Source organism: Malaclemys terrapin, chromosome 5, assembly GCF_027887155.1.
Source record: "Malaclemys terrapin pileata isolate rMalTer1 chromosome 5, rMalTer1.hap1, whole genome shotgun sequence".
Taxonomy (NCBI): domain Eukaryota; kingdom Metazoa; phylum Chordata; order Testudines; family Emydidae; genus Malaclemys; species Malaclemys terrapin.
The window spans coordinates 136,915,180-136,942,721 of NC_071509.1; the positions used below are offsets into that span (position 1 = coordinate 136,915,180).

At 44.1% G+C, this 27,542-nt stretch overlaps 1 protein-coding gene across 7 annotated transcripts in view; it reads left to right on the top strand.

Annotated features, from left to right (window-relative positions):
* EPHA5 (EPH receptor A5) overlaps positions 1–27,542 on the top strand; it is a 399,378-nt gene that overhangs the window by 332,013 nt on the left and 39,823 nt on the right. For 5 of the 7 annotated variants that reach the window (XM_054029616.1, XM_054029620.1, XM_054029617.1 and 2 more), the window contains one exon: positions 5,195–10,665. The exons of 1 other annotated variant lie outside the window; for it this stretch is intronic. In XM_054029616.1, the coding sequence (XP_053885591.1) occupies positions 5,195–5,300 (106 nt within the window). In that variant the 3' untranslated portion in view covers positions 5,301–10,665. Of the gene's footprint in view, positions 1–4,316; positions 4,800–5,194; positions 10,666–27,542 lie in introns of those variants that run through there. One more of the 7 variants, XM_054029623.1, reaches the window with a different exon arrangement.

The following is a 27,542-nucleotide window of genomic DNA, read 5'->3' on the forward strand; positions in this document are numbered from 1 at the left end:
CTCACCTCCAACTTCACTGCCTACAGATGGCTCGAGCATGTTTACTCACCCACGCAATGTGCCATGCACCTTATGCTGTCAGTCACTCCATGAGGTGCTCTCTTCCCTCCAGTAGTGGACCCCAGCATGTCTGTACAGGGATCCCCTTCCTCCCATCCTCCCAGGACAGGATGATCCTCATGGATACACCCCTCAAAGGACTGGGAGCGCACATGGGAGACCACATAATGCAAGGGACATGGATCCTTCGGGATTCCAGGATGTGCATCAACATTCTGGAACTCTGGGTGGTCTGAACATGTCAAGCATTTCTCCCATCCATTTGCTCCTGTCACGTTTTTAGAAAGTTGGACAACACTACCACCATTTATTACATCAACAAACAAGTGGGCACGAGGTTGACTACTCTATGTGCAGAAGCAGTCAATCTCTGGGATTGGTGCATTGCCCATAAAAGCCTGTTGTCGGCAACCTATTTTTCAGGACTCACAATGTGATTGCAGTCTCTCTCAGCAGAAGATTTGTCGCCACTCGGGAGCTTCATGACTCCATGCTAAATGACTTCTTCAGCTAATGGGGGTCTCCAACCAGAGACCTCTTTGCCTACCAACTGATTTAGTTGGGAATCGGTCCTGCTTTGAGTAGGGGGTTGGATTAGATGACCTCCTGAGGTCCCTTTCAACCCTGATATTCTATGATTCTATGATTCTATACCATGTCAACAACAAATGCAAAGGCGGGGTGTCAGTATCCATTCTCAAGGTGATGCCTTCATCCTCCATTGGTCGGACCAGATCAACTATGCCTTCCCTCCTCTTCTACTGCTCCCACAAGTCCTCCACAAGAACAGGTGGCAGAGAGCCACAGTTCTTCTGCTCACCCCATTCTGGCCGCTCCAGTTTTGGTTTCCCAACCTTCTTCACATGTCGGCCCATCCCTCACTACCCCTACCCGCTTTCCAGGAGCTGCTCATGCAGCACAACGGCAAGATCAGACATCCAATGCACAGATGCTTCACCTCAGAGCTTGGTATTTGGATGGGCATCTCTAGAACGGGAGTATTCATCGGCAGTGCAAGACATCCTTTCGAGCTGCAGGAAAGAGACAAGTCAAAAATCCCTATTGGGCCAAGTGGAAACACATCACTTCCTGGGCCCAGCAGAAAGGGCTTTCCCCCGAGGAAGTGGACATTCCTCTTCTTTTGGACTACCTCCTGTCCTGGAAGACATCAGGGCTCTCCCTCAATTCTCTCAAGCTCCACATAGCAACCATCAGTGCCTTCCACTCTCCCATGGAAGGACACTCCATATTTACACATCTGTTGACTACCATGTTTTGGAAAGGTCTCCTCAGGACTTTCTCACCCATACCACCTATCACTCCCCAGTGGGACCTTAACCTCGTTCTATCAGCATTAATGAAACTGCCCGTAGAGCCTCTGGCTTCATGCTCTATGTACCTCCTTTCCATGAAAGTCACCTTCCTACTGGCTATTACTTTGGCAAGAGGGGTAGGTGAACTTGGGGCCATGATGGCAGATCCCCCTTTCACCATGTTTCATAAGGACAAAGTCTCCCTGCGCCTACACCCCAAGTTTCTACCAAAGGTCATATCCTGGTTTCATGTCAACCAACCCATACACTTATCTGCTTTCTTTCCAAAGTCTCACACCTCAGTGGAGGAGCGACGCCTTCTGTCTGCAGGGCCTTGGCCTTCTACCTTTAGAGGACTAAACCAATCAGGAAGTCCCCTAGACTATTGATCGCTGTAACTGAGAAGATTAAGGGGCAGGCAATCTCCACACAGAGGATTTCCAAATGGATTTCGGGGTGTATTACACTCCACCAGTTGTCAGAACTGCACCTACCCCTTGGAGTGAGAGCACATTCTGCAAGAGCCCAGGCATCGACTACAGCCACCCTCCACAATGTCTTGTTTCCAGACATATGCAGAGCAGCTATGTAGTGTTCGGTGAATACCTTTGCTTCACGCTATACCTCGGTGCAGAACTCTGCAACGGATGCCTCATTTAGCTGGCTGTCCTCTGTTCAACTGTGTCATCCTCTTCCTCGCACTTTTCTCTGAATTAGGTACTGCTTGTCAGTCACCTCAGTGGAATACAATAGGGACCATCATTCGAAGAAGAAGAGGAAGTTACTTACCTGTAACTGGAGGTTCTTCCAAGATGTGTGGTCCCTATCTGTAGTCCAGTCCCACCCTCCTTCCCCTCTGCTGTAGATCTGTTTGATTTGCGGTGGAGAAGGAACCGTAGATGCGGTCAGTCCACCCTGCCCTTTATCGCCTCAGATGGAACCATGAGGTGAAGAAAGGGAATGTGCGTGGACTAATGGACACGACTACTTTCAAATTCTCTGGCTCCAGCTGCACGGGCACATGCATAAACCCTTTGTGGAATACAGATAGGGACTACACATCCCTCCAGTTACAGGTAAGTAACCCTTCTCTTCCCCTGCTCTGCCTTACTGCTGCCCTTCTTTGTAACCTTTCAGATAGCTAGCACTCACTAGGGCACTAGGAAGGAAAACTTCCATGGAGCTAGGGTGATTTGTAAAGATGAGCATGGACTGCTTTCCCAGAGGGCTTGTGGCAGATGGAGAAGCACCATGACATCTCTCCCCTACGCAGGAACCATCCACAATTATGTCCAATGGCTTCATATATAGCAGGATCAGGACCCTTCACTGCAATATTTGATTAATACAGTAGATCCCCTGGTGACAGCTTATACACCGAAACTGGAAACTTCTGTATTTTTCCCAATCTCTCTCTCTCTCTCTCTCTCTCTTTTTTTAATCAAGAGGTATATTGAGTTATGGAGGATATGTTATGGCAAGGGAAAAGAGAAGGGTAGTAAGTATCAAAAATTCTGGACTGGCTTTGGGAAGAGGAAACCAACTGCTACTGTAGTTTATGAGGGAGTTTTAATATTGGATTAATAGAATGGCATATGGAATGCAAACACCCACTAGTGTTTCAGGCTGGCTGGTCTGCATTGTATGGCTGGAGCAGAGTGATACCATCAGAGAAACTATGAATGCATTAAATATTTGGGGCCAGGTTTTCAGAAAAGCTAAGCTCCCATTTTAGTTACTTTAAGTGAAGGGTCTGGATTTTCAAATGCGCTCGTTCCCCAACAGTTCCCACTGAAAAAAAAATGGGGGAAGGGTTTTGAGCCTTTTTAAAAATCTGACCCTACCATCCTATTTCTGGTGTACATTACCAGCTGTGCTGTGTACTGAAAATAAATCACCTATTGCAATGGCATTCCCACCTGTTCCTTCATTACTAAGATTGCTGTGTCACTTGCTGAACCGTTTTCACAATTCAGTGGAGGCCGAAATGAAAGGTCTGTCTCAGAAAAAGTGAGACACTTTTGCAGCCATTAAAAGTCCTTTGTTCCAAATAACGAGCATGCAGTTGTGGTTCCCTGACCTCTGTCGCACGCAGGTTGTGACTTCCTTTATGCATCTCATGCACCAGCTGAAAGGAGGCCGTGTAGCTAAACAAAGCAGGCTTGTTCCAAGTCAAAAGGCTGAAAATTTGTCAGTCTGTGGAGGACAGATCTAGCTTTCCCTCCCCTTGGGCGGGATTACTTGTTAAAATACCCAAGTCAGCCCTGTTTGTTTTGTATACAGTTTTTGAGATACAGTCTGATTATTGAACACAGAATCCCTAGGGTCAGATTTTCAAAATAACTCCGCTCTCGTTTAGGCACCTGAAGGAAGCAGCCAGATTTTGGGACCTGCTAGGTGCTGAACAATTTGGAGAAACTGGCCCCCCACAGTGATCAGTAATTCTTCTCGAGGGGAGGGATTTTCAGAAGTTCCTGAGCACAAGTCCCAATGATTTTCAGTGCTCCTAAATTACTTGGGCACTTTCGAAAATCCCACCCAATGTGCTCATGAAACTCCCATTGGCATCAATTGGAGTTATGTACATGTAGGAAAGAGGAGATTAGAACACTTATATTGTAAAAATTGATACATTAATTACTCCAGACCTGATTTAGAAGGTACTTCACAGGTGGAATTCTAGAGTTCCTCGCGTAGGAAGGCTTCAGGACAGGGGCCCTCATCCCTTCATAATCACTGATAAGTATTCTAACAATCATGTCACCTTATGTCAGAAACATAAATACACATGACTGGATCCTTCCTTCCCAAAACATTAGCATAAATAATAGCCCTAAAGCCATATTATGGCATAATTTTTACAGCAAAATTCCCCATTCAAATTGTTCTCCTTAAGAAAATATGAAGTCCTAATAGGATCTTTAATATTTAATTCACTTTTAGGTAAAAGTGCACTTTCTTCTGCTTAACGCTGGCACCTACTGGTGGAGACAAGCAACACAATCTTTATACCTACTACAGAATTTCCCAAGACTCAAGCATGGTTCATTCAACAGCCTCCAACCCAATAAACTGCCAGCAGATTATCTTGAGTCTTGTCGTTTGTATCCACATAACCCATTAAGATAATTACACTGAGCCCCAAAAGTCTGTCACCCAGACTGGGAGGTATTTCTCAAGGACTGGGAAGTCTGACCTGGACGTCCCTAGTGTGCTGAATTGCTCCTGTGGTATAAATGAACCCACTTGGGGTTTGGCTAATACACGTATCAAGCAAAACAGCTTGATTAAGAGGCTGATTTTCATACTAGTGTAGCCCCCAGCGCTCTCACCGCAACCAGACATTTCTGTATGTGTTTGATAAAAGGAATAAAGCGTTGGCTCTCCAATCTGATGAGAAAATTAAAGACAGAGGCTATGCCATCATTTTGATGTATTCACTGTAATCTGCTCAGAACATCAGCCGAAGGAAATAGTTTCGTCTGGTGCACCGTTCAAATCAGATGTTTCACATTTACACAGTTCGGTCCAACATTTTCAGAATGAGGAGATCAAAGTTTGGCTCCCAGTTCCTTATTTAAGCTCTGGCCTGTTATATGTTCCTGGCAAATTACTTCACTTCTCAGGGCCTGAGATTTCCCCATCTGTTTGTTTGTTTTTTTTAAAGGATAATGATACCACCTTTGTAAAGCAGTCTGAGATCCATGTACGGTAAGCGTGAGGTGTTAGTATCACTATCCATTTACAGCACCTAAAAGTTCTTAAATACTGAGATCTGCCCACAGTAATCTAGAGAACCTACATGTGCTTTCTCCACACAGGGATTTGAGGCGGCTTGGAGTGACACTTGTTGGTCACCAGAAGAAGATAATGAGCAGCCTTCAAGAGATGAAGGTCCAGTTGGTGAATGGGATGGTGCCATTGTAACTTGGTTTTAAAGTCACTTTCTCAAGTGATCGACCCTGCACTTTGTAAACTAGCCCTGAGATTTATTATAAGAAAAAAAAAAGGGAAAGTTGGTTATTTCTATAACTGAAGGACATTGGCTGGCCTCTGCCACATAATTTATAATCAGTGTTTGACTAAAATTTTCCTTTCCTTCCTATTTGTGTCTTCATATTCCTGAAGTAAATGTAACATGCATGGAAATGGATCTACTGTACATGAGGTTAACCATTTTCTTATGCTTCAGCAACAACAAGAAAAAGCCTTCCCGCCACACTTTGTCTGTACATGGACTATATAGAGAGCACCTTTATATACTGAATTATGGCAGCACATGTTAATACTTCCAAGGACTTACTTGAATGGAAAAGTTTTGTAGTCATTCATGGGCTAACAAAAGCTGCAGTTTACTGAAGTTTACTTCAAGTCTTAATTGTCTACAGAAGTGTATTGAAGAGCAATATGATTAGATTATTTCTTGATAGATATTTTGTTTTGTAAATTTAAAAGATGCTGTTACACAGCGTTACGTTATAGAGACTAGCGTAGAAACATGTTGCTTGTTCAGTGGCAAATACAATACAGGGTGTATATTTTTCCCCCTCTGTGTTATAAAGTTCCTTTTAATTTGCTCTTCTGTGAGATGAATACATGATTAATATGTATATACTGTACAGTTTGCTACACACCCAGGTACAAGAATTTTTGGTTAGATTTGGTTTTGGTTGGTTTGGTTTTGGTTGTTTTGTGCTACCACTTTGCTTGTATTTTTGCTGCTCTTTGGTTCAAACAACATATGAAAACAAAGCTTTCAGGAGTTTTAATTACATATGTGAGGTAACAAGCATGCATTTCAATAAAAGTCATTTCTCCCTCTATTTCTACATGAGCTCTGGCTATTAAGAGGCAGATTTCAAAAGCATAAATGGGAGTTAGCCATCCAACTCACACTGGCTTTCAATGGCAGTTGGGTACCTAATTTCTTCTGTACCTTTGAAAGCCTCCCCCTAAAATATCCAGCATGCCTCAGCACCCCTGTGTACTGTAACCAATCTGGTGCAAACGGACTTAATCTCAGGGACCCGTGTGCTTCCAAGCCAACTGGGTCTGGGTAGAGACTAGTCACTGTTTTTAGCTCTGGATCTATAGGGCACACTCCCAGGCTCAGATCTCTTGTCTTGAGCCCTTCCTTGGCTTGTCAGTCCACCACCTTAGTCAATAAAACCAGTGCCTCTGACCTCCTGAGCCACTCAGTTGCTTACACACACTCGCCCAGAGCTTCACTGAGGCTGTGGGCTCTCTGGGGTACGAGGTTAACTCCTTGAAGGACAACATGGCAGGGAAGCAGGGAGCACAGGCTTAGGCACGGAATTTCTTCCCCACAGACACTTTACTCTTCAAAACATTGCAGTTACAGAGCATCAAAAAATAACGGAAGTCCTGAGTGCTCCATTAGTCTGATCTCACTGCTCTTGTGAGCCTGTGGTCTGGACAAAGTCCCTCCTGCCCTCTTGTTCCACCAAGCCTTCAGTTCTGTGGTGATGGTCAGCCCCCCAACTCAGAGCAGCACCCCTTCTTAAGTGCAGTCTCTGTCTCCTTCGCCCAGGTGCTCCTCTGGAAGGCTTATCCCTCTCCCCCTTCAGGCCCCAGTGTAGAAAAACCATCGTTCCATTGAGTCAGCAGTTGGGAGACAATCAAAGTGGATGGCCCTAGACTGTCATATCAATTTCTCCTGATGTCCCTTCAGTGAGATGTCAAGCAGCTTTCCTGGGTAGGGTGTCTATCTGCAAAACAATTCAATAACCTTCCCTTGATTAAGGTTAGGCTTGTGTTCGGCACATCACACAAAATGGAGTTCCTAACACAAGATGGAGGTTACAATTTGATTCTTTGCAGTGTGGTTGCCATGTTGATCCCAGGATATGAGAGCGCCAAGGGGGGTGAGGTAATCTTTTAATGGACCAACTTCAATTTGTGGAAGAGACCAGCTTTCGGGCTACATAAAGCCAGACCCGAAGAAGAGATCTGTGTAGTTCAATAGCGCAGTTCTCTCACCAACAGAAGTTGGTCCATTAAAAGATATTACCTCACCCACCTTGTTACAGTTTGATACAGACATGTCCCACTCTGCCACAAAGCACACAGGAGCAGAAGGAGAAATGTGCTCAATTTGATAAATGTAATGGAATCCTATAATAATGGAGTGATTTGTTTGAACAACAACATTGCTCTAGCCGGAACTTGACCAGTTTCAGTTTGCACATTGTAAAGCCCGGGTGCTGGGATTTTCAAAGGAACCTATGGGAATTAGGCACCCAGCTCCCATTGAATCCCATCTTGAAACAATGAGGGACTTTGATTGTATTTCTGTGTAGATGGAATTCTCCAATTGTCCATAGTAGGCCCCATAGTTCGTTTTAAGAAAAAAGGCTCTGATAAAGATAGGGATTGAAAGACTTGCTCAAATGATGGCAAATATTTTTCATTATTCTAGGGAATATTCGTTGTTTATATGGGTTGGATAGCATCTTGCAGCATTCTTTCTTGAAGATGGTATCAACATATTCTGTTTTCCTTTCTCTTCTTCACCTCTGGAAAAAAAGAGCACCTAATCTGTTGCTTGACTTACTCATTCCTCTCACTCAGACGCACGTTTCTGAATACCACTTTAGTTGTTCTTAAACATTTCTTCTTTTTATAGTTCCTCAAACCCCAGATACAAATAGCAGCTTCTAATAAAACAAAATCTCTCACAAAAAAAGATTTTCTATGGGGCTTGTGCTCCTAAATCCCTTTGGTGCATCTGCAAGTTTCCTGCAAACTTGTTTAGTAAAAGCATACACCTAAACACCCATCTTCCTTCTAGAACTGTTAGCTACTTCTCAGTGAGATATGGTACCTTTCCAATTGGTGACAGGTCCAGGGGTGAACAGATGTAGGAAGAAGTCAGATATCTCTGGAAAGGGAGTAAAGAAATGTCTTCTTCCTACATCTGTTCACCCCTGGACCTGTCACCAATTGGAAAGGTACCAAATTAATCTGCAAATGTGAGAAATGGAAAAAAGAGACAACTGATATAGGGAGCTTTCATGAGATGCAGCGAGGCAGCAAACCAGAAGGGGAGGTTTGACAAATCTTGATTGTGTGATTTCTTGTCCCATTGTTTTATTTTTGTCAGCCACTGGGCCACAAAGAAAAACAAAAACAAATCAAGACATAAAAATTGCCGCACATAAAGGAGATTTGTCAAATAATAAATAACATTATTAGAGCTGTCAGGGGAACCATTGTGGGATTCTCTGCGTCTTCCTGTCTGCAGTGCTTTGTAAAATAATCCGTAGGAAGACAGACATAACAACTTATTTCTTCTGGAGGAATTCTTCAATTGCCACTTGCATCAATCAGCTGTACTTGGAGAGATTTTTATTAGCAACTTCCAGCTCTTATCCTCTCCCTTTTCTACCTGTTCTCTTCAGTCACTTGTTAACTGATGGAGTGAATTAGTGCTCTGTGAAAAATGCAAGGGGGAATTTGGTTTTGTTCTTTTTTGTGGGCTTTTAAAACAAAATTCCCTTGGCCATTTGTGTTTTTCAATCTCATATACAGTGTTTGGGGGATTTACTACAGGAAGGTGAGAATTACCTTCCAAGAACAGTGTAATCAATTACCATTTGCTGGACCATCCTTCAGAATATCTTTATGGTTAACTAGTAGAAAAAGGAATGCCCATAACCAGATTGCATTTGTAAATAAACTGGGCACTTTTTCTTAATTATTTAAATACATATACAAACCTTCTTATATTTAATGCAAGCACTTACGATGCTACAAATCTGTTTATAATAGACTCTGTATATGAGTGAAAAAAAACCATGACCAAGATTTTCGAAAACAGGGGCCTAAATAAGTGCCCTGATGTTCCAAAGTGCAGCCGAGATTCCTGTTGTAGCCAGAGAGGGCGCTGCTGGGTGCTCAGCATATTGGAAAATCAATCCATTCATTTAGTTACCTAAATATGGATTTGGGGTCCAAGCCTTAGGCACCCAGTTTTTAAGCTGGAATTTTCAAAAGAGGCCATGGGACTTGGGTCCAGATCCCCAATGCTATTTAGGCTCCTAACTCCCATTTGATTTCAATGGGAGTAGGCATCTAAATATCTTTGAAGCTCTGGCCCTAGGCACCTAGCTCCCTTAGGTCCCTCTGAAAATTGCAGCCTAAAATATTAGTCAATGAATCTTTATTTTACCTTAGCAGAGTTGGGATATCATACAAAGCACAAGCAGAGAAATTTTCTTTTGGAAGGTATTTTTTGTTATTATACAAGAAAGGGTAGCAAGTAAAAATATATACTGTAGGTTAAAATCAGGTATTAGAAATGGAATATTGTATATATTGTCATGCAGTAGAATCAGGTCACAATATTTTTCTGGTTTTGCTCTGTCTAAGCATAGAGGGGGAAAAAGCTAAGTACTATAGTTAGCTATCCTTACTAGTGGTGTACCGGAAATTAAAACCTGAAAGAAAAATGCAAATGTTACCTACATTAACATGGTGAAGTTTGATAATCGGAATTAAATTGTTAGCTGTACTTAGAGTATATACCTAGGGTAAGTCACAGTGGTTTGCTTTTCCAACTCAGTAGCCCAGATGGTTACACAGATTACTTTTTTCAGTGCATTTTGCTGCTAATTGTAAGGGAATATTTCAAAGGGAATGGTAGATAGGAACATTCTTTTCATAACGTTCTTTTTCATCTCTGAAGGAGGACGTCTTTCTAGGCGCAGTTCTTGTTTAGAATGACCTCCATTTATTCTTTGGAGAAGTTATCTAATCATAAAAAAAAAAAGAAGACTGATGAAAAAAAGTCAGCTGTAAACTTTATTTATTCCTTCTATATGTTAACAAAAATATGATGAAGGTGAAGAAGTTGTGTCTATTCGGTGTTGAATATAAACATGTAGAAGTCCCAGTGGTCAAAAAATTGTCACTCCTAAGACTGCTGTAGTTTTGAAACTAGTCATTAAGAAGTGTGTGAAATACATTGATAGCAGTCTGAGAGTAACATATAGTTTCGAGTCCTTTATTATTAAGTCCATCTAAACCCCTTAGTGCAGGTGGGTCAGGACTCGGAGCGCCTCTATTAAACACTGCCCCAATTGCATTAAGCTCAGTTTCCTGCATTGGAGTTTTAACTCATAGAAGGCTTAGCATTGCTGTATTTATTTCCTTTTATTTTTATTTTTCCTTTGATGCTTTATGTGCATTTTGTTTGTGTACATGTTTTTGTAGTGTAAGATATAAAATTTTATATTTTTTCATAAAAATAAAAATCTTTGAATAACATTGACATCCTGATGTGGATCCCGCTCGTACTGTTGGTATTTTGTACATAATCCCAATTAATCATTCAAAATGATGGGGTCTTGGAGTCATTGTGGATCGTTCTCTGAAAACATCTGCAGCGGCACTCAAAAAAGCTACCAGAATGTTAGGAACCATTAGGAAAGTGATCCATAATAAGACAGTAAATATCATAATGCCACTATATAAATACATGATACGCCCACCCCTTGAATACTGCATGCTGTTCTGGTCGCCCCATCTCAATAAACATTATATTAGAATTGGAAAAGATACAGAGGAAAGGCAACAAAAATGATTAGGGGTATGGAACAGCTTCCACAGGAAGAAAGATTAATAAGACTGAGACTTTTCAGCTTGGAAAAGAGAAGACTAAAAATGATGATAGAGGTCTATAAAATCATGACCGGTGTAGAGAAAATAAATAGGGAAGTGTTATTTACCCCTTCACATAACACAAGAACAAGGAGTCACTCAATAAAATTAATAGACAGCAGTTTTAAACAAAAGGAAGTATTTCTTCACACACACAATCAACATGTACACTTATTGCTAGGTGATGTTGTGAAGGTCAAAAGTATAACTGGGTTAAAAAAAAAGTAGATAAGTTCATGGAGGATAGGTCCATCAGTGGTCAGGGATGCAACCCCATGCTCTGGGTGTCCCTAGCCTCCAAGTGCCAGAAGCTGGGAGTGGACAACAGGGGATGGTTCGCTCGATAATTGCCCTGTTCTGTTCATTCCCTCTGAAGCAACCAGTAACACCACCTGGTGTTGACTGTCAGAAGACAAAATACTGAGGCAAGTGGACATTGGTGTGACCTAATATAGCCATTCCTATGTTCTTATGTTTCTACTCATAAATTCCGATGGGTCCCACAAAATACTAGACTCTCCTCTCTCTGACTTGCTTACAGTGTTGTGAATTCATGATATTTATCCCAAGTCTCCCGAGAGTTGTTTTTCTCAAAGCTCCAGCTCCTGGAGTCCTGTGATTCCCTGAGAATCTCAGCCTCCATTTAAAAGAAAAATAAATGTCTAGCCTTCATGGTTACTGAGAAAAGTCTGAACAGATGAACCCTAGAGGCTCAGAAACCTGTAAGCAAATATAAAGAACCACACATTTATTGTTTTCTTTTAAAAAAATCTCATGATTTTCAAGACAAGCTCCTTATTTCAAGAGGTTCCTGCCTCTTAAGTTTTGTAATGTTTACCTTTAGCAATACTGTGCTGTGTATCTGTCTAGCTATTTATAACACTCCCACTGATAGTATCTTAGTTCTAAGTAATTCTGTCTGGGATTTGAACCCACTTCCAGTTTAATCAGGACACTGTATAGTCAAATAGGGCCTGAGCCAAAGCCCACAGATGTCAGTGGGAGTCTTCAATGGACTCTGAATCAGGCCAATAGCCTTTTTTAGGACACAGATCTATTAAGCTAATCCAGGAAGCGCATGTAGCATGCGTGTGAATTCCTGCCATCCTTCAGGCAGCAACAGGACTCCTTTCCTCCCACCTGCAGCTCCAGTCATGCAAGGTGATATGAAGTTCACACCACACCCACACCCTACCCAGTCGGCAAGGCTCCCAAAAGAGACGGCACGGCATGCAACAATCAACTACTTTTGAATCAGTAAAACAGAAATGCGATGGAGATAGGCGGCATATTTTTTTTCAGGGTAAATCATTGTGGTTGCCCTTAACCACAGTAGAATCAGAGCAATTCTTAGTTTGGGGCTTAAAGGGCTGGTGACCATCTGTGGACCATCACTAGCTCCTTGCTTTGCAACACGCTTCCTGTGTGCCTGTGGTCAAGTGATAACAATGGAAGGAGCCTAAATACTTCTATGATCTGGGCCGTACCATCTGTGCCTCAGCTCCCTGGAGGTAACAGCACTTCCCTTCCTCACACGGGCGTTGGGGGGATAGACACACTACAGACTGTAAAGGGGTTGGGGTCCAGGTGAGTACCACACGTATCTAGAGAGAGGGAGATGGGGAGTTCCTGGTGGAGAGAGATGCTTTGGCGAGGCAAGGAAAAGCATCATAGCCTCCAGCTAAACACCCTGAAGAGCGAGGGTGCAATCACCATGTAGGTTAATGTCACTCTATGGCCTGGAAGGGGGAATGCCTTAGAAATCTCCTGTGCTCTGAGGCGAATCGTCCCTAAATCCACAGCGTATTGCACCCATCAGTCCCTGCATTTTGCTCCTGTGCACAGGTCTGCAGGGGGTCCTGGCAGCCCGCACATGGATATCGCTGCAGCCAGCCCATGGGGGAGAGAGGAGAGACTCAGCCCCCACGTGCCTGGCAATGGAACCCCCCCCCCCCCCAAGCAGCACTGGCCTATGGGTTTGTATCCCATGTGGTTATTCGATTGCAGGAGTAACACACACTGCTGTGTGTGTGTGAGAAGAGCGGCTCACACAATACTGTGGGTGGGTGTTTGTGTGAGAGAGAACGTTGCCTCAAACCACAGTGTGTGTGTGTGAGAGAGAGAGAGCAGCAGCTCACACAGTACAGCATGTGTGTATGTGTAGTTGTGACTGAGAACAGTGGCTCACGAAATCCGGGGGTGGCTGTTGGTGAATGAGAACAACAGACAACAGCCAGGATTCACAGGGCGTGGGACAAAACTGAACAGAGATTCCACCCACCCCAGCTCTGGGGCCCAGCCCCCACCTCTTTCCCAGGCCTTACTTTTCACTTTCCGTGACTCCAACTTGTTTGTCTGACAGAGACATTTCTTCCCCAGAGTTGGAACCAGTCAAATAATAAATCCTGATAGAATAAAGTCATGTCAAATTTCAAAATCATTTTTGTTGTGTCAGTTTGGAAAATGATTATTTTTGTGGGTTTTATTTTTCAAGTTTTTGTGATCAATACAGTCTACTGAAAACATACTTTTGCCTCTCCATGTCCCCCCTTTTTTTGCTTTGTTTTGCTACTCTGTAACTTTTGATTGGCTAACTTAGTCACCTGGTGAGAGATATTTTTTTTTTCCAAATCACTATACATTTCCCATTGTTTTTGAAATCTATTGTGTCCGTCTCTCCGCTCAAACGTGCAGCAGAGAGACAGTGAAACTCACTCTCTGAGAAAGCTCATGCCAAATAATCACACAGAGATGAATAAAATGAGGCTTACACGCCATGGGAACCAGCTCTCTGCTTTGGGCAGAGAAACACGGGCATTGCCAGACTGGAGCAGGCCGATGGTCCGTCTAGCCCAGTAGCTTGCCTCTGACAACATTCGGCGCCAGATGCTTCAAAGGAAGGTGAAACAATTCCCAGGTAGGTGGATGTGGGATGGTCTGTACCCCTCCCCCACATACACACCATTAGCCCAAATGCACCGTTGCAGCAAGGTAATGTTATTGTTCAGTGCCCCCTCTGCTCTTCCCCAAATGACTGCGTTGGCCTCTCTGCTGGTTTTATCATCACCCGTTGTTGGAAAGAAGCCAAATCAGGCTGGGTTTGTGCTCCGTGCTGTAGGGCTCCCACCAGCCAAGCCATGAGAATTGTATGAACCTCACTAGAGACATCTGTGTATTTCCCCAGCTCTTTGCATTCTGTCCCCCCTCCCTTGCTATGGAACAAGGCAGAAGAAGTGAGAATGACTCTCTCCCACACCTGTCTCCCCTCCCCGTCGGGACGTGCATTTGATAGGGGGAACTTTTCCACGGCTGTTTAAAACCGTCAGTGTCAATGGCCAAATCCTCAAAAGCCAAGTTGTTGTCACTAAATCAAAACGGGTGCACTTTAAACCTGCCGGAGCTGCTGTGTGCCGCTTAGGAATTCCGGATGATGTTGGGCGCTCTGCATCTCAGGCTGCAAACTCCATTTTGCTTGTAAGGTTGGTCTTAGCCTTCTTAATCTTTTTTTTTACCTCTCCTTTGGACTAAAATTCCCAGGTGCTAGAGGACTAACAACAGAGGGCCCTTAAATTTGGATGAGTGCGCTTGGACAAAGAAATAGCTACCACCCAGCCCAACCCAGTTGTTTAAGTCTGACCTCCAGGGGGTGGCAATTTAGCAGCTAATGAGGAAGTCACCTGGCAAAGGTTATAAAAGAGGATCTAGCAGTTCCCCCTTTGAAAGAGCTCAGAAAGACTTGAGTCCTGGAGAAGAAGTCATAGCAGGAGGAGAGGAAGGCTCCTACACTCCTTAGAGGATGCTGCCCAAAGAATGATCCAGAATGGTGAGGAAACTGAGGCAGAGAAACACAGGTAGGTGTTTTATTGTTTTGCCAGGAGATGTGCTTTTTGTGCTCTATCTAAGTGAAGCGTAGCTGTTTAGAAATCTTTGCAAAGTCTGTGTGCCCATTGACTTCACCTTCCCCTAAAGAGTTAAACTGTAAACCCAGGTTGCCCCCAAGGTTGGAGCTCTGGGGAAGTGTGTATTTAATTTTGGGGAGGGGGGGGGAAGTCAATACTGGTTCTGGGGCTTAGGGCATCTGGGCTCTTTGCTCCCTTTTCTGTGAGAGGCTACCAAAATGGCGGAGCAGTGATAATAACACCTACCTGCCTCACCGCTATGTTGTGGGCTTTATTTCAGGCACTGGTTCATGGCTGTAATGTGCTTGGGGGGCATTGCCTACAAGATGCTGTCTGAGGTCTGGATCTTTCATCTTTAAAGTTGATGGAGGGGGGGAGGGATTGTATTGATTTGAATCAGAGCAGGATCGGGCTCTAATTGCACAGTCTCTGAAGTGCTCTCCTCCCTGCTCTTGGCTTGCTGAGCAAACAGCAGCGGCAGGGAGGAAGCCTTTTTCTGTCACAGAGGAAAATAACTTGGAAGGTTCTGACAGGAATTTCTTCACACTGCTCTGACTAACTCCTCCGTGCTCCCATGCTACGTGATGTTTTTTACTTAAATGGAAGCAATTTGAGAAGAAAGATGAAAGGTTTTTTTCCCACCACTCCCCTCGCAGTACACTCCTGCACTATGGCTCTGAAACAGCCTGGTGCTGAAGACTAGAGGCCAGATTTTCAAAAGTGCTCAGCGCCCTGTCGCTCCCGCTGTCCTGGTGGATGCTGCTCCTTTTTGAAAACCGGGCCACTTCATTTTGGGCGAGATTTACAAAAGCGCTCAGGGCCATATGTTCAAGTGCTCGGCACCCACAGCTGGGGGCAGATTTTTCAGAGGAACAGAGTTCCTGTTTAGGCTCTGAAATCAAGGGCTGATATTTCTAAAGAGCTCAGTGCCTGTTCTGTTGATCCCTTTGAAAGATGGCCTGCATGGAGATGTAGGTCAGTTGTACAGCACATACTCTGGGCTTAATTTGTGGCCTCTCTAGTTTTGAGGAAGTAGCACCGTCTAGTGGGTAGAGCATTGGACTAAGCCTCCGTTTCTCTTCCCTCCTTTGCCTGTTGGATGTGCTGTAGCACAAACAGGAATTAATTCAGGGAAGTCCTATGGCCTGTGTGGTACAGGAAGTCAGATTAGGTGATCACAATGGGCACCTCCTGGCCGTATGATTTATGAAAATTCAGTTGCTTTCTTTGGTGCCTAGACTTTCTCCTTACGTATCCAAATATCTAGATGATACTTATAGACTGCAACCTTAAAAAAATGTGAGGTCTGTATGTATAATAAATGACATGAAGATTAAGTAGGGGAGAGGAACCTTGGATAAGATGAGAGACGAAGAAAAGGAAAATAGTTAAGATTGCAGAAGGTTGCGGGGTTCTTCTTGTCACGTTACACAATGACACTGCCAATCCCATCTATAAAATCTCCCTCTGACCATTTCAGTGGCCCTTGTATCTCTAGCTATATTTTGTTTACTTGTTGGGGGCCGGGGGAGGGCTATGGTATTTCTTTGGTTCTACCGATTGCCTCTTTGCTCTGTTAGGAGAGTCCTCTCTCTGAATGCATTTGAAACAATGCTGTAATTCTGTCAAGTGTGCTAGGCAACAGCTCTGCTGAATGCTGTGGGGTTGCTGCGTGACTTTTCTTGAATGCTGTGAATTCACATGCTGGGGCAGATAGACATCGTTCTCGTAATGCAGTCCCCTGTCCTAAAATGCGGTCAACCGGGTAAATGAAGCCAGATCCTCAACTGATGTAAATTGGTTTAGTCAATAGAGCTGCCCCGGATTCACACCAGCTCAGGATCTGGCCCCTGGTGTATGATACGGAATAGGGATGATGAAATGGACGATGGGATGATGAAAACGGTCCTGGGGTTTAGATATTCTCTTCTGTCTTGTCCCGCTTCGCTGAGATTATAGGAATATGCTAAGACATCGGGGCTCCCAGAGGCACCTGGTAACAGTGTCACCTGGTGGCCTCGAGCATATTATTATGCGGACTCCTCCAACGACTTTTATCCATATCAGGAGGGGGTTGTGCTAACAGATTCCACAACTACCTGTACCAATCCCTCATGGTATCCGCTCGGGATTCCCTTCCACTGTTCTGTTTAGAGATGGCCAGATCTCACAATAGGCACATGACCTGTAATCTAGCAACAGCCATCTCATGTGAGTACCCATTGAGAGGGGAAAGAGCAAATTAACAACAGGCAGCAGAAATCGGACATTGTAAAGATAAACTGAAAGATTTAGGGGATGGTTGGTTGAGGTTAAGGCACTAGACTGGACTCAGGACACCGGGCTTCAGTTCCCCACAGTGCCATATATTTCTGTTTGAAGTCATTTAGATCTGGTTTTTCAAAAGCGGTTAGGGCCAGATTTGAAAGTGCTCAGTCCCCACTCTTGATCTGCCTGGATATAATCGTGGCCTCAAAGTCAGTGGGCCAGAATTTCGCCCTCTGGTTCTGTTTCCCATTTTACAAATGGGAATAAGGATATTTCCTTTCTCCCAGCATTCTCTGTCTTGTCTGTACCGACTGTAAACTCTTGGGGCGGGGTCTGTCTCTTTCATCCTAGGGCACCTGATACAATGGGGCACTTGTCTCAGTCAGGGCCTCTAGCTGCTATCGTAATATAGATTGATTGAAATTGCAGATCTCAGAGGCGAGAGCGAATGAGTAGATCTGAGAGGAGAATTTGTCCCCAGATCTTTCAGATGAACAAATCCCTTAGCTGTGGGGAACAAGTCCGGTGCTGCTGTCCTACGCAATGATACAACACAATGGCCAGGAAATAATTCTCTGGAATTCACTGGAAACCTTGCTGGAATCTAGCCCTGGATCCAGATGGACTAAAGAGTTGACATTCTCCCTTTATTATCATTGTTCAGCTCGCATTGCCCAGCATCTGGGAGACGTGCATAAGATCAGGAGGCTTCTAACCATTGCTCCCTTGTGGCAAATGACATTAAACAAGGAGATCCAGTTGTCTTCCAGTTGTGGAAAAATTGGAAAGAGTCCAGCAGAGGGCAACAAAAATTATTAGGGGGCTGGAGCACATGACTTATGAGGAGAGACTGAGGGAACTACGATTATTTAATCCTCAGAAGAGAAGAATGAGGGGGAATTTGACAGCTGCTTTCAACTACCTGAAAGGGGGTTCCAAAGAGGATGGATCTAGACTGTTCTCAGTGATACCTGATGACAGAACAAGGAGTAATGGTCTCCAGTTGCAGTGGGGGAGGTTTAGGTTGGATATTAGGAAAAACTTTTTCACTAGGAGGGTGGTGAAGCACTGGAATGGGTTACCTAGGGAGGTGGTAGAATCTCCTTCCTTAGAGGTTTTTAAGGTCAGGCCTGACAAAGCCCTGGCTGGGATGATTTAGTTGGGGATTGGTCCTGCTTTGAGCAGGGGGTTGGACTAGATGACCTCCGGAGGTCCCTTCCAACCCTGATCTTCTATGATTCTTAGTCTCATTGAGAAACGTGCTTCCTTCTTACCTGCCAGCAAGCTATCATCCCCCTTTTTTGGTGTTAATTAACACCAGAATCGTTTTACCTTCCAAGCAGGGGAGTGTGACTGATTTTATTATCATAGACCTATAAGGATCAAGTCTGCCACTTGACAGCTTCTTCCTTTAGTTTGTGTAGACTCTAACCATGCATGGAAGTGACCTAAATGTCATTGTGCTCCTTCCCCTTTTGCTACAGGCACAGAATCGGTGGATATTGTTCCCTATATCATTATACCGGCTTCCCACTGGTGTAACCCCCTTGATTTCAGTGGAATTGGTTGTCTGTAGTTTTCTTTTAATAAAGAAATCTTAGCCCCACTGAAGTTAATATCAAAACCCTGTTGACTTCAGTAAGGTCAGGATTTTACCCTTCGTGTTTAAGTTAGACTATTCCATATATTGCACATTGCATGACGTTCCATTGATTTCCATGGGACCACTCTCCAAGTAAGGTAATATTTAATATTTAGGGGGGAGGGATAGCTCAGTGGTTTGAGCATTGGCCTGCTAAACCCAGGGTTGTGAGTTCAATCCTTGAGGGGGCCACTTGGGAATCTGGGGCAAAATCAGTACTTGGTCCTGCTAGTGAAGGCAGGGGGCTGGACTTGATGACCTTTCAAGGTCCCTTCCAGTTCTAGGAGATGGGATATCTCCATTATTTCTTTCTTTCTTAACCGGGGTAAGGATGCCAGAATCTGGCCAATAGCGTATACAGATAGATTTTCAAAGAACGCAGCTCCCAGTTAAGCAATTGAACTTTATGGGAGCTGCTGAACATTCAGCCCTGCTGCCAATCTGGCCCTGGGCACAGAATTTTAAAAATAACATATAGAACATTGAGGAGCACTTGATGTAGATCTATGGTGCTTGGCAAAAAAGGAAACTAAATTAGATACATTAGCTAGAGAAATAATTTCACAATTGAGAAGTGGGCCAATAGCTATTGACTATCCTGATTGGGCTTTGCAGAAAAATGCTTGGTAAAACTAATGGGTACATTTCTAAACTCATTTGGGGCTTTGTGTGCTCTTCATCGGGAGTGATTGGAACTGCAGGAAGTAGGAACATAAAGTGCTGGGCCAGGGAAGCTGGCTTTCTTCTTTGCAGCGGCCTGATGCAAAGACACTCTACAAAATTGTTACAATCCTTTTCTAATAGCGATAAAAAAGGAAACTCCATCTGAATTACCAGCCTCTGGAGGGTGCTTCCAAACATAATGTATTGCCAGTCTCTGTGTTAAGAATAATAATAATAAAACCCTAGATATTATAAAAGCCGCTCAGATCCACTTGCTGGCATGCAGTAATAGAATAAGCATTAAAACTGAATTATAATGGCTTTTTAAAACTCCCCTCATTTTTCTTTTTCATTATTTTTAATATCACATTAAGGGGTAAATTTAGGTTTGAGAGGGGAAAGTAAAGAAGCTGAAATCTTCTATTCAGATGCTGGCAGGTAGATGCAATTCTTCACTATGTATTGGGCAAAGGGGGGAGGGTTAGCTCAGTGGTTTGAGCATTGACCTGCTAAACCCAGGGTTGTGAGTTCAATCCTTGAGGGGGCCACTTGGGGATCTGGGGCAAAATCAGTACTTGGTCCTGCTAGTGAAGGCAGGGGGCTGGACTCAATGACCTTTCAAGGTCCCTTCCAGTTCTAGGAGATAGGATATCTCCAAAGGACTTCTTTCAGGGCTGGATTCTGACTCTTATTCCCATTGAATATCCCAGGAGTGGTTCCTTGGAAGGCAGTGGGAATGTTTGGAGTAAGGTGCTGTCCAATGTGAGCAACTGGCCCTCTCTCTCCCATTCTGCAGGTGTCTCTTTTTGGTCTTTCTCTGTTCTGGGTTGATCACTTATAGTCATGTCCTGGATGAGCGCCATAAGCATAAATAAGCCACGGGGTAGATGATACAGTTGGAAGACTGTGTGGCCAAATGGATAGAGTATTAGTATGGGAGCCAGGAGAGCTGCGTTTCTGTGCCTCTGTTTACCCTTCCCCCCATGTGAGAATGAGGCCTGGCCTCTCTCTTTGTATGTGTATGTATAGCCTGTGCATGGCTGTGATCTTGGTCTGGCCTCTAACTGCTGCTGTGAATCAGAGGAGGACTCCGGCATCCCAGGGTGTCAATCTGTCCTGTCTCCATCACCTTGCCCTGCCTGTCACTCTGAGGAGATGTTATCTTTACGGCTGACTGACAGCTTTGCATTTCTGCCCGGGTTGAATATGCCACTCTGTTGCCTGTTCCAATGATTAGCTCCCTGTGCTGCTTGACCCCTGTTGAAACACTCGGCTCTGCTGAGGTGCTCGGGCAGTTCCGCGTGGCACACCCAGGCCCCCAGTCTCTGCGCAGCGGGTTTCACTGCCTTTTGCAGGCAAGAGTGAAGGGTGTAGTTGCTTAGGACTAGACTGGGACTCAGATTACAGGAAGGAAGGAGTGAGAACGCCCCACCCTTGCGTCCTGCATGGGCTTCTGGGATTGGGGTCTGGCCGTGAAGGACTCAGCAGATGCTGCACCCTGGAGGGACAGTGGGTGGGGAGTGGGCAGGGCCTTGGTTTCATCCCCCACTACTCACCTGCCATTTGGCCAGGAGTACATTACTACTGTCTTAGAAACAAGGAGAGAGGTGGAATTGTGACTTGGGGGTCTGAGTCACAGTGCCTCCCGGGGCAGGGCAGTTCATGCCTCCTGTGCCTAAAGGTGTGGTCTAGCCCCACTGTAAGCAGTCAGTAAAGCAGACCTGGAGCCTTCTCCAGGTGGAGTTCTTCATCTGCCCACGTGGCACCGCTCCGAGAGGCTGCTTCTCCTCACAGTCCTGGGTATTGCTGTTGCTTTATTCAGAGCAGGATGGGTTTTTTGGTACAAGTTTCCTCCCTTGAGCTCTGCTCCTGTTAATATTGACTGAAAACCAATTTGCCCCCAATTGCATGAATGTGAATCAATACAGCTGTTGACTTAGGTGAGTGGTACAGGATCTAATAAAAAGCGCAAACATGGCATTTCCCAGACCTGTCACCCAAGTCATTAGCAGGCTGTGAAAGTGTCTATGGAAATTCCTATTACCGCCTTTATTTATTCTCCCAAGATTTCCAGGGGGCTCATTTCCAGTGCCTTCCAAGCTGGCAGCTAGTGCAAATACAGAGGCGAAATCCCTCAGCTGAGTCTTTTGTTTGTTGCCTGATAAATTTGGGGGTGGGGGGGAGGGACAAAGCTTGGCATTTTTATGATTGCAAATTCAGGGAAACAAATTTCAGGTGGTGGGGTTTTTAAATGCGAAGTTGTTTACTTTATCTTGAAAAGCAGCATTAATTGAAACAGGCAGGCGGGTCCCCCAAGACAAGGTTATCTTTATTTCAGGAATCCTCATTCTGAGGTAAATAAAAGCCTTTTTCTCATTTGCTCTTGCTGGTAATGTGAAGCTTTTGAATGAGAATTAACCCTATGAAGCAGCTAAGCCCTTTGTATCAACTCACGCAGCCGAAGAAAAGTCTAGACGGCTCGATGGCAAACGGAGACGTATCTGTGTCCCCATTGTTTTCTGTCAGGATTATTAAAACTATAAGAAACTTACACACAAAGCATTCTCCCATCTTGACTGCATTTTAATGAGCTGCTTATGTTAAGCAAGCCCTTGCCATTGTCCTGTTGTTACAGAGGGTAATCAGGAAGCGCACGTCTACTAAACTGATAAACAGGTGAATCCACTGTGAACCTAGAGCAATTTCCATGTCTTCATGTGGAATGTTTTGCATATCAACATACATAGGATCCCCAAGAGATTCCTACTGATGTGATGAGATAGATACAAGGGAGAAAGGAGTTGGGGATTTTGAAAGAAAGTTCTGAGATTCCATGAAAGTTGGGCCATGTGGGCTGGGGGATGGAAATGGGGTGGAACTAGGAACTCTTAAGTATTTCAAGCTGAGGGGAGTCTAACAATATCTTCAATGAGACAGGAGTTGGAAAGAATGGTTTTAAAAAAGGAAAGCGTATTTATTGATGTGGAGAAAGCATATGGCTTGGTTCCATGGGAGCTGATGTTTGGAGTATGGAGATGGTAGGGAGTGGGACTTCTAGAAGTGCAAGTGATAGACGAGTCAAGAGGTAAGGTGGAACCAATACCTGAAGTTTCATAGAGGTTTGACGTGATGGTGGCATTGAGACAAGGTAGTGTGCTGAGTCCACTTCTTGCCATCCCAGTTAGAGTGAATTAGTAGGAGAATCAAGCAAAGAAAGTATGGGAGGAAGTGGACAGCAAAAAAGGACATGGAAGACTGAGAATATGACGGAAAGCATCTGCCATGAGAAGTTTTAAGAGAAAAGAACTGGAACTCCAAGACCCATGAACGGGTGCCATGGACAGGAAGGAGTGGCAAAGGATCATGGGTGTGACACTGGCAAACCAGGTGCCAGCTCATGCCAAAGTCACTATGTCTCCATTGAACACTCACAGAAATATAGCTGGAATCAGTCTGACTCGCATGTTAATACTGTTAAAACAAGCATTAGACTTATAAGAATGCGTTTAATGTTTTGACTTTATTGCATGCTTGTGAGTTGCTGCCTGCATTAATCTCACTTATAACGTCTGCATCCCATATTGCGAGGTAATATTTGAGTGGTTGTATTGTGAACCTCCAATCGCCGGACAGGAGAGAGACATTAAAAAGTGTCAGGTTTCAGAGTAGCCGCCGTGTTAGTCTGTATCCGCAAAAAGAACAGGAGTACTTGTGGCACCTTAGAGACTAACAAATTTATTAGAGCATAAGCTTTCGTGGGCTACAGCCCACTTCTTAGGATGCATATAGAATGGAACATATGTTCTAATAAATTTGTTAGTCTCTAAGGTGCCACAAGTACTCCTGTTCTTTTTATTAAAAAGTGTGACGTTCAGATCATCAACAGAAGGTGTTACATCCTTCCCAACAGGAAAGGTCCATTGACACAAGACAGACGATTGCAGGATGTTAAAGAGGAAAAAAACACTTTGTTGTTCTTTCCTCTTCTCCCCCTCTCCCCGCCCCCGCTTCCCAAAGATGAGTCATGAAAGTAGATTCCTCCCCACCAGAGAGTTTGCAGCTCAGAGCTCATGGCAGGAGGGAGATAAAAAGCCCCCCCCCCCCCCCCCCCCCCCCCAGTATCCTTTTCCTATTTAATAAATCTTTACATAGTTTCTTATAGGATTAACTCCAGGTGTTGTTGTTTTTGGTGTGAGATCAAAGGTGTGACCTGGGGTAAGTGACTGGTCCTTCGGGACTGGGACTAACCAGAATATTGCTGTGATCTTTGGTATAAGGGACCATTTGTCACAAAGGGACACTTACCTGGGGTGGAGAGACAGATAGGAGTACCCAGGGGACTGTCTGAGTCTCCATGTTCAGACTGCTGCAGTACCTGAGGAGACTACACTTGAAGACTTGTTGGCTGCGAGTCTTGTTCTTAGATTTCACCAATCACCACAGGCAGCATAACAGTGGGCCTCTCCGACTGCTTGTACATGGGAAAAAGAGTCAAGAACTGAAAAGTCTAACATAGGTCTCAAGTAACATCTTTTTAATTATCCAACCATGTGCCTCTCATCGGCATTTGAACAAGCTAGAGAGACACACCTCCTAACGAATCTGTCCCATGCTTTGTATGAAGACAGGGACGTTTCCAAACAGGACATACAGTTTGAGCCTGCACCCCAAAAGTCAACAGCAGTTGTGCCTCTGACGTCCGTGAGGAACAGGCCTAGTAGGATGTGTTCAATAAAGCTGCTAGGCCCAGGCCCTCAATGGATCCCAGGGAGTTAAAGGATGCTAAATAAGCACCTGAGGGTCTGGGCCCCAGTTCATGGCTCGGATTTTCAAAGGATCCTAAGAATTAGGCACCCAGATTCCACTGGTTTTCAACAGGAATTGGGTGCCTCACTCCTTCGGCGCCTTTGACAATCACCCCCCCCCCCATTAATTTAGAAGAACTGATACTGACCTCTTTCATGCTGGTGTAAATCAGGAACAACTCCACTGCAGCCAGTGGAGTAACACCAGTTTAAAAAAACAAAACAAAAAAACCTGGTGTGAGCTGAGAACCATGTGCACCATTTTTGTCACTGCAGAATCTAACTCAGACTTCCATGACGGCGGTACTTAAATTACTCCGGGTGAATTTGACCCAAAACATTCATTGAGAACACTTGGACAATTGAGCCACTCCATACCTGAATCTGACCTGGTGTATTAATTTAGTGACTAGCAAATGAGTCGTTCCATGCTGCAATGAATCCATGCCCACCAACCTCCTCCCTGTGGCACTTTAGAATCCCTTTAGATGTAGTCAACTCTGACACCCTCCTGCTTTTAAATCTGTGAGAGAGACTTTTCTACCAAGTTGTTTTACTGCCATGGTTGGAAAAAGCTTCAGTTTCCAGGAGACGCTTTACAGCCCAGCAGAATAAGCGAGAACCATTTCTGCGCCCGTGCAACACTGGCGTGGAAAGGAATTTAACCACCCTTCATGCTGCTCTGCATCGCTCCCCCCTTGACGTTTCTCTAATTAGGATACACGTGCTTCCAAGTGTGCATTTTTAATAACACATCTAGTGCTAAAGGTCAGGCCTTATTTGCATGAAAATAAGAAGCAAGAAGGAAAGGCGCAATCAGATGTAAATATCAAAGGGGAAATGTTAATAAGAGCGGCCCCACCAACAAAAGGGTTTACCCTGGTCCATTGAAAGCTGCTGATTATTCATTCTGTACACTTGTAAGCAAATTCAAATCACAGCTGAAAGTGAAATGCTAGCAGAAGCCTGAACCAGAAGGGAGCAACTGCCCTCCGAGTTTAATGAAAGCCTTGACAAAGCTTACATGTGTAGTTACTTAGTTACTGAAATCAGGGATGCCGCTGGGGTTTCGATCCTGTGCTCAAGAACTCCTGAGTACTCTTGAATTTCATATTGAGAACAATCCTGCTATGGAGGGGGTGGAAAATCTCAGTGCACATCGCGTGGCATCATTCACACCTGGGAGCAGCATAGCGGATGAGAGCAGGGAGGGTAATTAGAGATTCAGAGTTTTGTTGTTTTTGTTTTAATTTTGTACATTTTTTTTTTGCATTCAAGGTTTAAAGAACCCAAGGAACAGAATCTCAAGTCGCTACTATTGACCTCTTCGATTGCAAATTTAAATAGCAGTTGTTATTGACAGCAGTTCTGCCCTGGTGAGAACATCCGAATTTAACTCTGCCCTGAGCATTATTGGAACATATACTAGCAAACTGTATTTATACCCAGCAAGTGTGTGTGTGTGTGTGTGTGTGTGTGTGTGTGTGTGTGTGTGAATCTGAAATGTAATGGAGAGGGATGGGTAAGTTTAAAAAAAAAAAATCAACCAATTTTCAGGAGGGATGCTATTGAGTCCTCTACACCTCCCCCAATAAACTTTCTTGATGACATAGGCCCAGATCCTCAAAGGCATTTAGGTGTCTAACTCACTGATTTCAATACCTAAATATCTTATTGTATCTGGGACCTTTGGGCCTAATCTAATGCCCAGTGACTTCAAGCCCAGTGTCTCAGCAGGTGGAAACGGTCCTAGCACCATTGAAGTCAATGGAGTGAGGACCATTTCCACCAGCTGAGGATCTGCCCTGAGAAGTGTCCCCTGATCAGTTGCAAAGACTGTGGTAACTGCTGTGAGCTGTTCTTGTGGGCCGCAGGGAGTTGCACGATGCTGATGAGCTCCAAGAAAACAAGGCCAGCCCTTCCCCCCATGTGGCAACCCACACCAAGTGCGTGTCCCAGTACAAAGAAGAGTCTTTGAAGTTGTCTATTAATGAAGCTCTTAATTTTTAACCTCCCACCTTGTTATTGCAGTATTTGACATGCTGGAGGGAGCTGGATAGAGAGATTTGATCCAAGTTCCCAGTCGGGAAGGTTGAAAGTGGGAGATTAAATGAAGAGCAGCATTTGACCTTGTATTTGGTTCAATAAATGCCTTTTTCTTGTTGAAACCGTTAATCACAACAAAAAATGAATAAATTCATCCCTAATACTACTTTTCCACATAAGCAGTTTAGGCCTTCCTACAAGAAAGAATCCGTATTCAAGCAAGTATTTAAGCACATACTTATTTTGTAGCAGTTGCCTAAGTCCCATTGACTTCAATGGGATTTAAGCACACTGATAAGTATTTCTTTGACTCAGGATAACATTTAACCAAATTACGAGTGAGTAAAATGCCATTCCAAGGGACATGGACAGTCACAGGCATGAATTTCTAGCCTAGTGGTTGAATGCAGGATTACAAAGTCCAATACGCTGTTTATCCAGTGTCTTCTCATTTAGGATTACGTCTGCCTTGACTAATTTTGCACTCAATTCCTAATTCTGTTATGAGGAAAAAGGTCAAGTTGTACATTTTGTCCACCAGCCATAACCTCCACCCCTCTCCCGCAGAGAAAGAGGATCTCAGATATAATTATCTCTTGCAGATGCAGCGGAATCACTAACCATTAGCTATGTGGTATAATGAAAACATTTGAGAAATCCCTGTTCAGAAGTGTATGAGTTTTGTGAAGCTGTATAAAACTAAGGGACCAAGGAGATGGCATGATAATAAATATAGCGCACGTCAATCAAAAACAAGCTGTCAGCTGTAGCGCTTGACTGTATCTCTGATTTTTGGAAGTACGTGAAGACCATGCTAGATTTAATCACACCTATAATTCACAGTGAAAGTCAAGTGGTTTAAGGAAGATGCAGTGAACAACTGTCTCTCCTCATTATGGGATTACAGAGCCCATATGGCATATGGTAGCTAAAGCAATGCTGGTTGTGAAGGTATAGCCTGTACCCTTCCGAGAGCGTAGAGGGTTCCTGATGCTTTCTGAATAAATGTCATCAACATATTTTAATTCAAGTGACCTCCAGCTGTGAAAATGATCCCATGGGGCAGAAAAGACAAATTAACGCCAGTTTGTGTCTAGGTTCCCTAATTAGCTGATCTATATTGACGCAGGAGAGAAGAGTAAATTGCAGCCGTTCCTTGCTCACT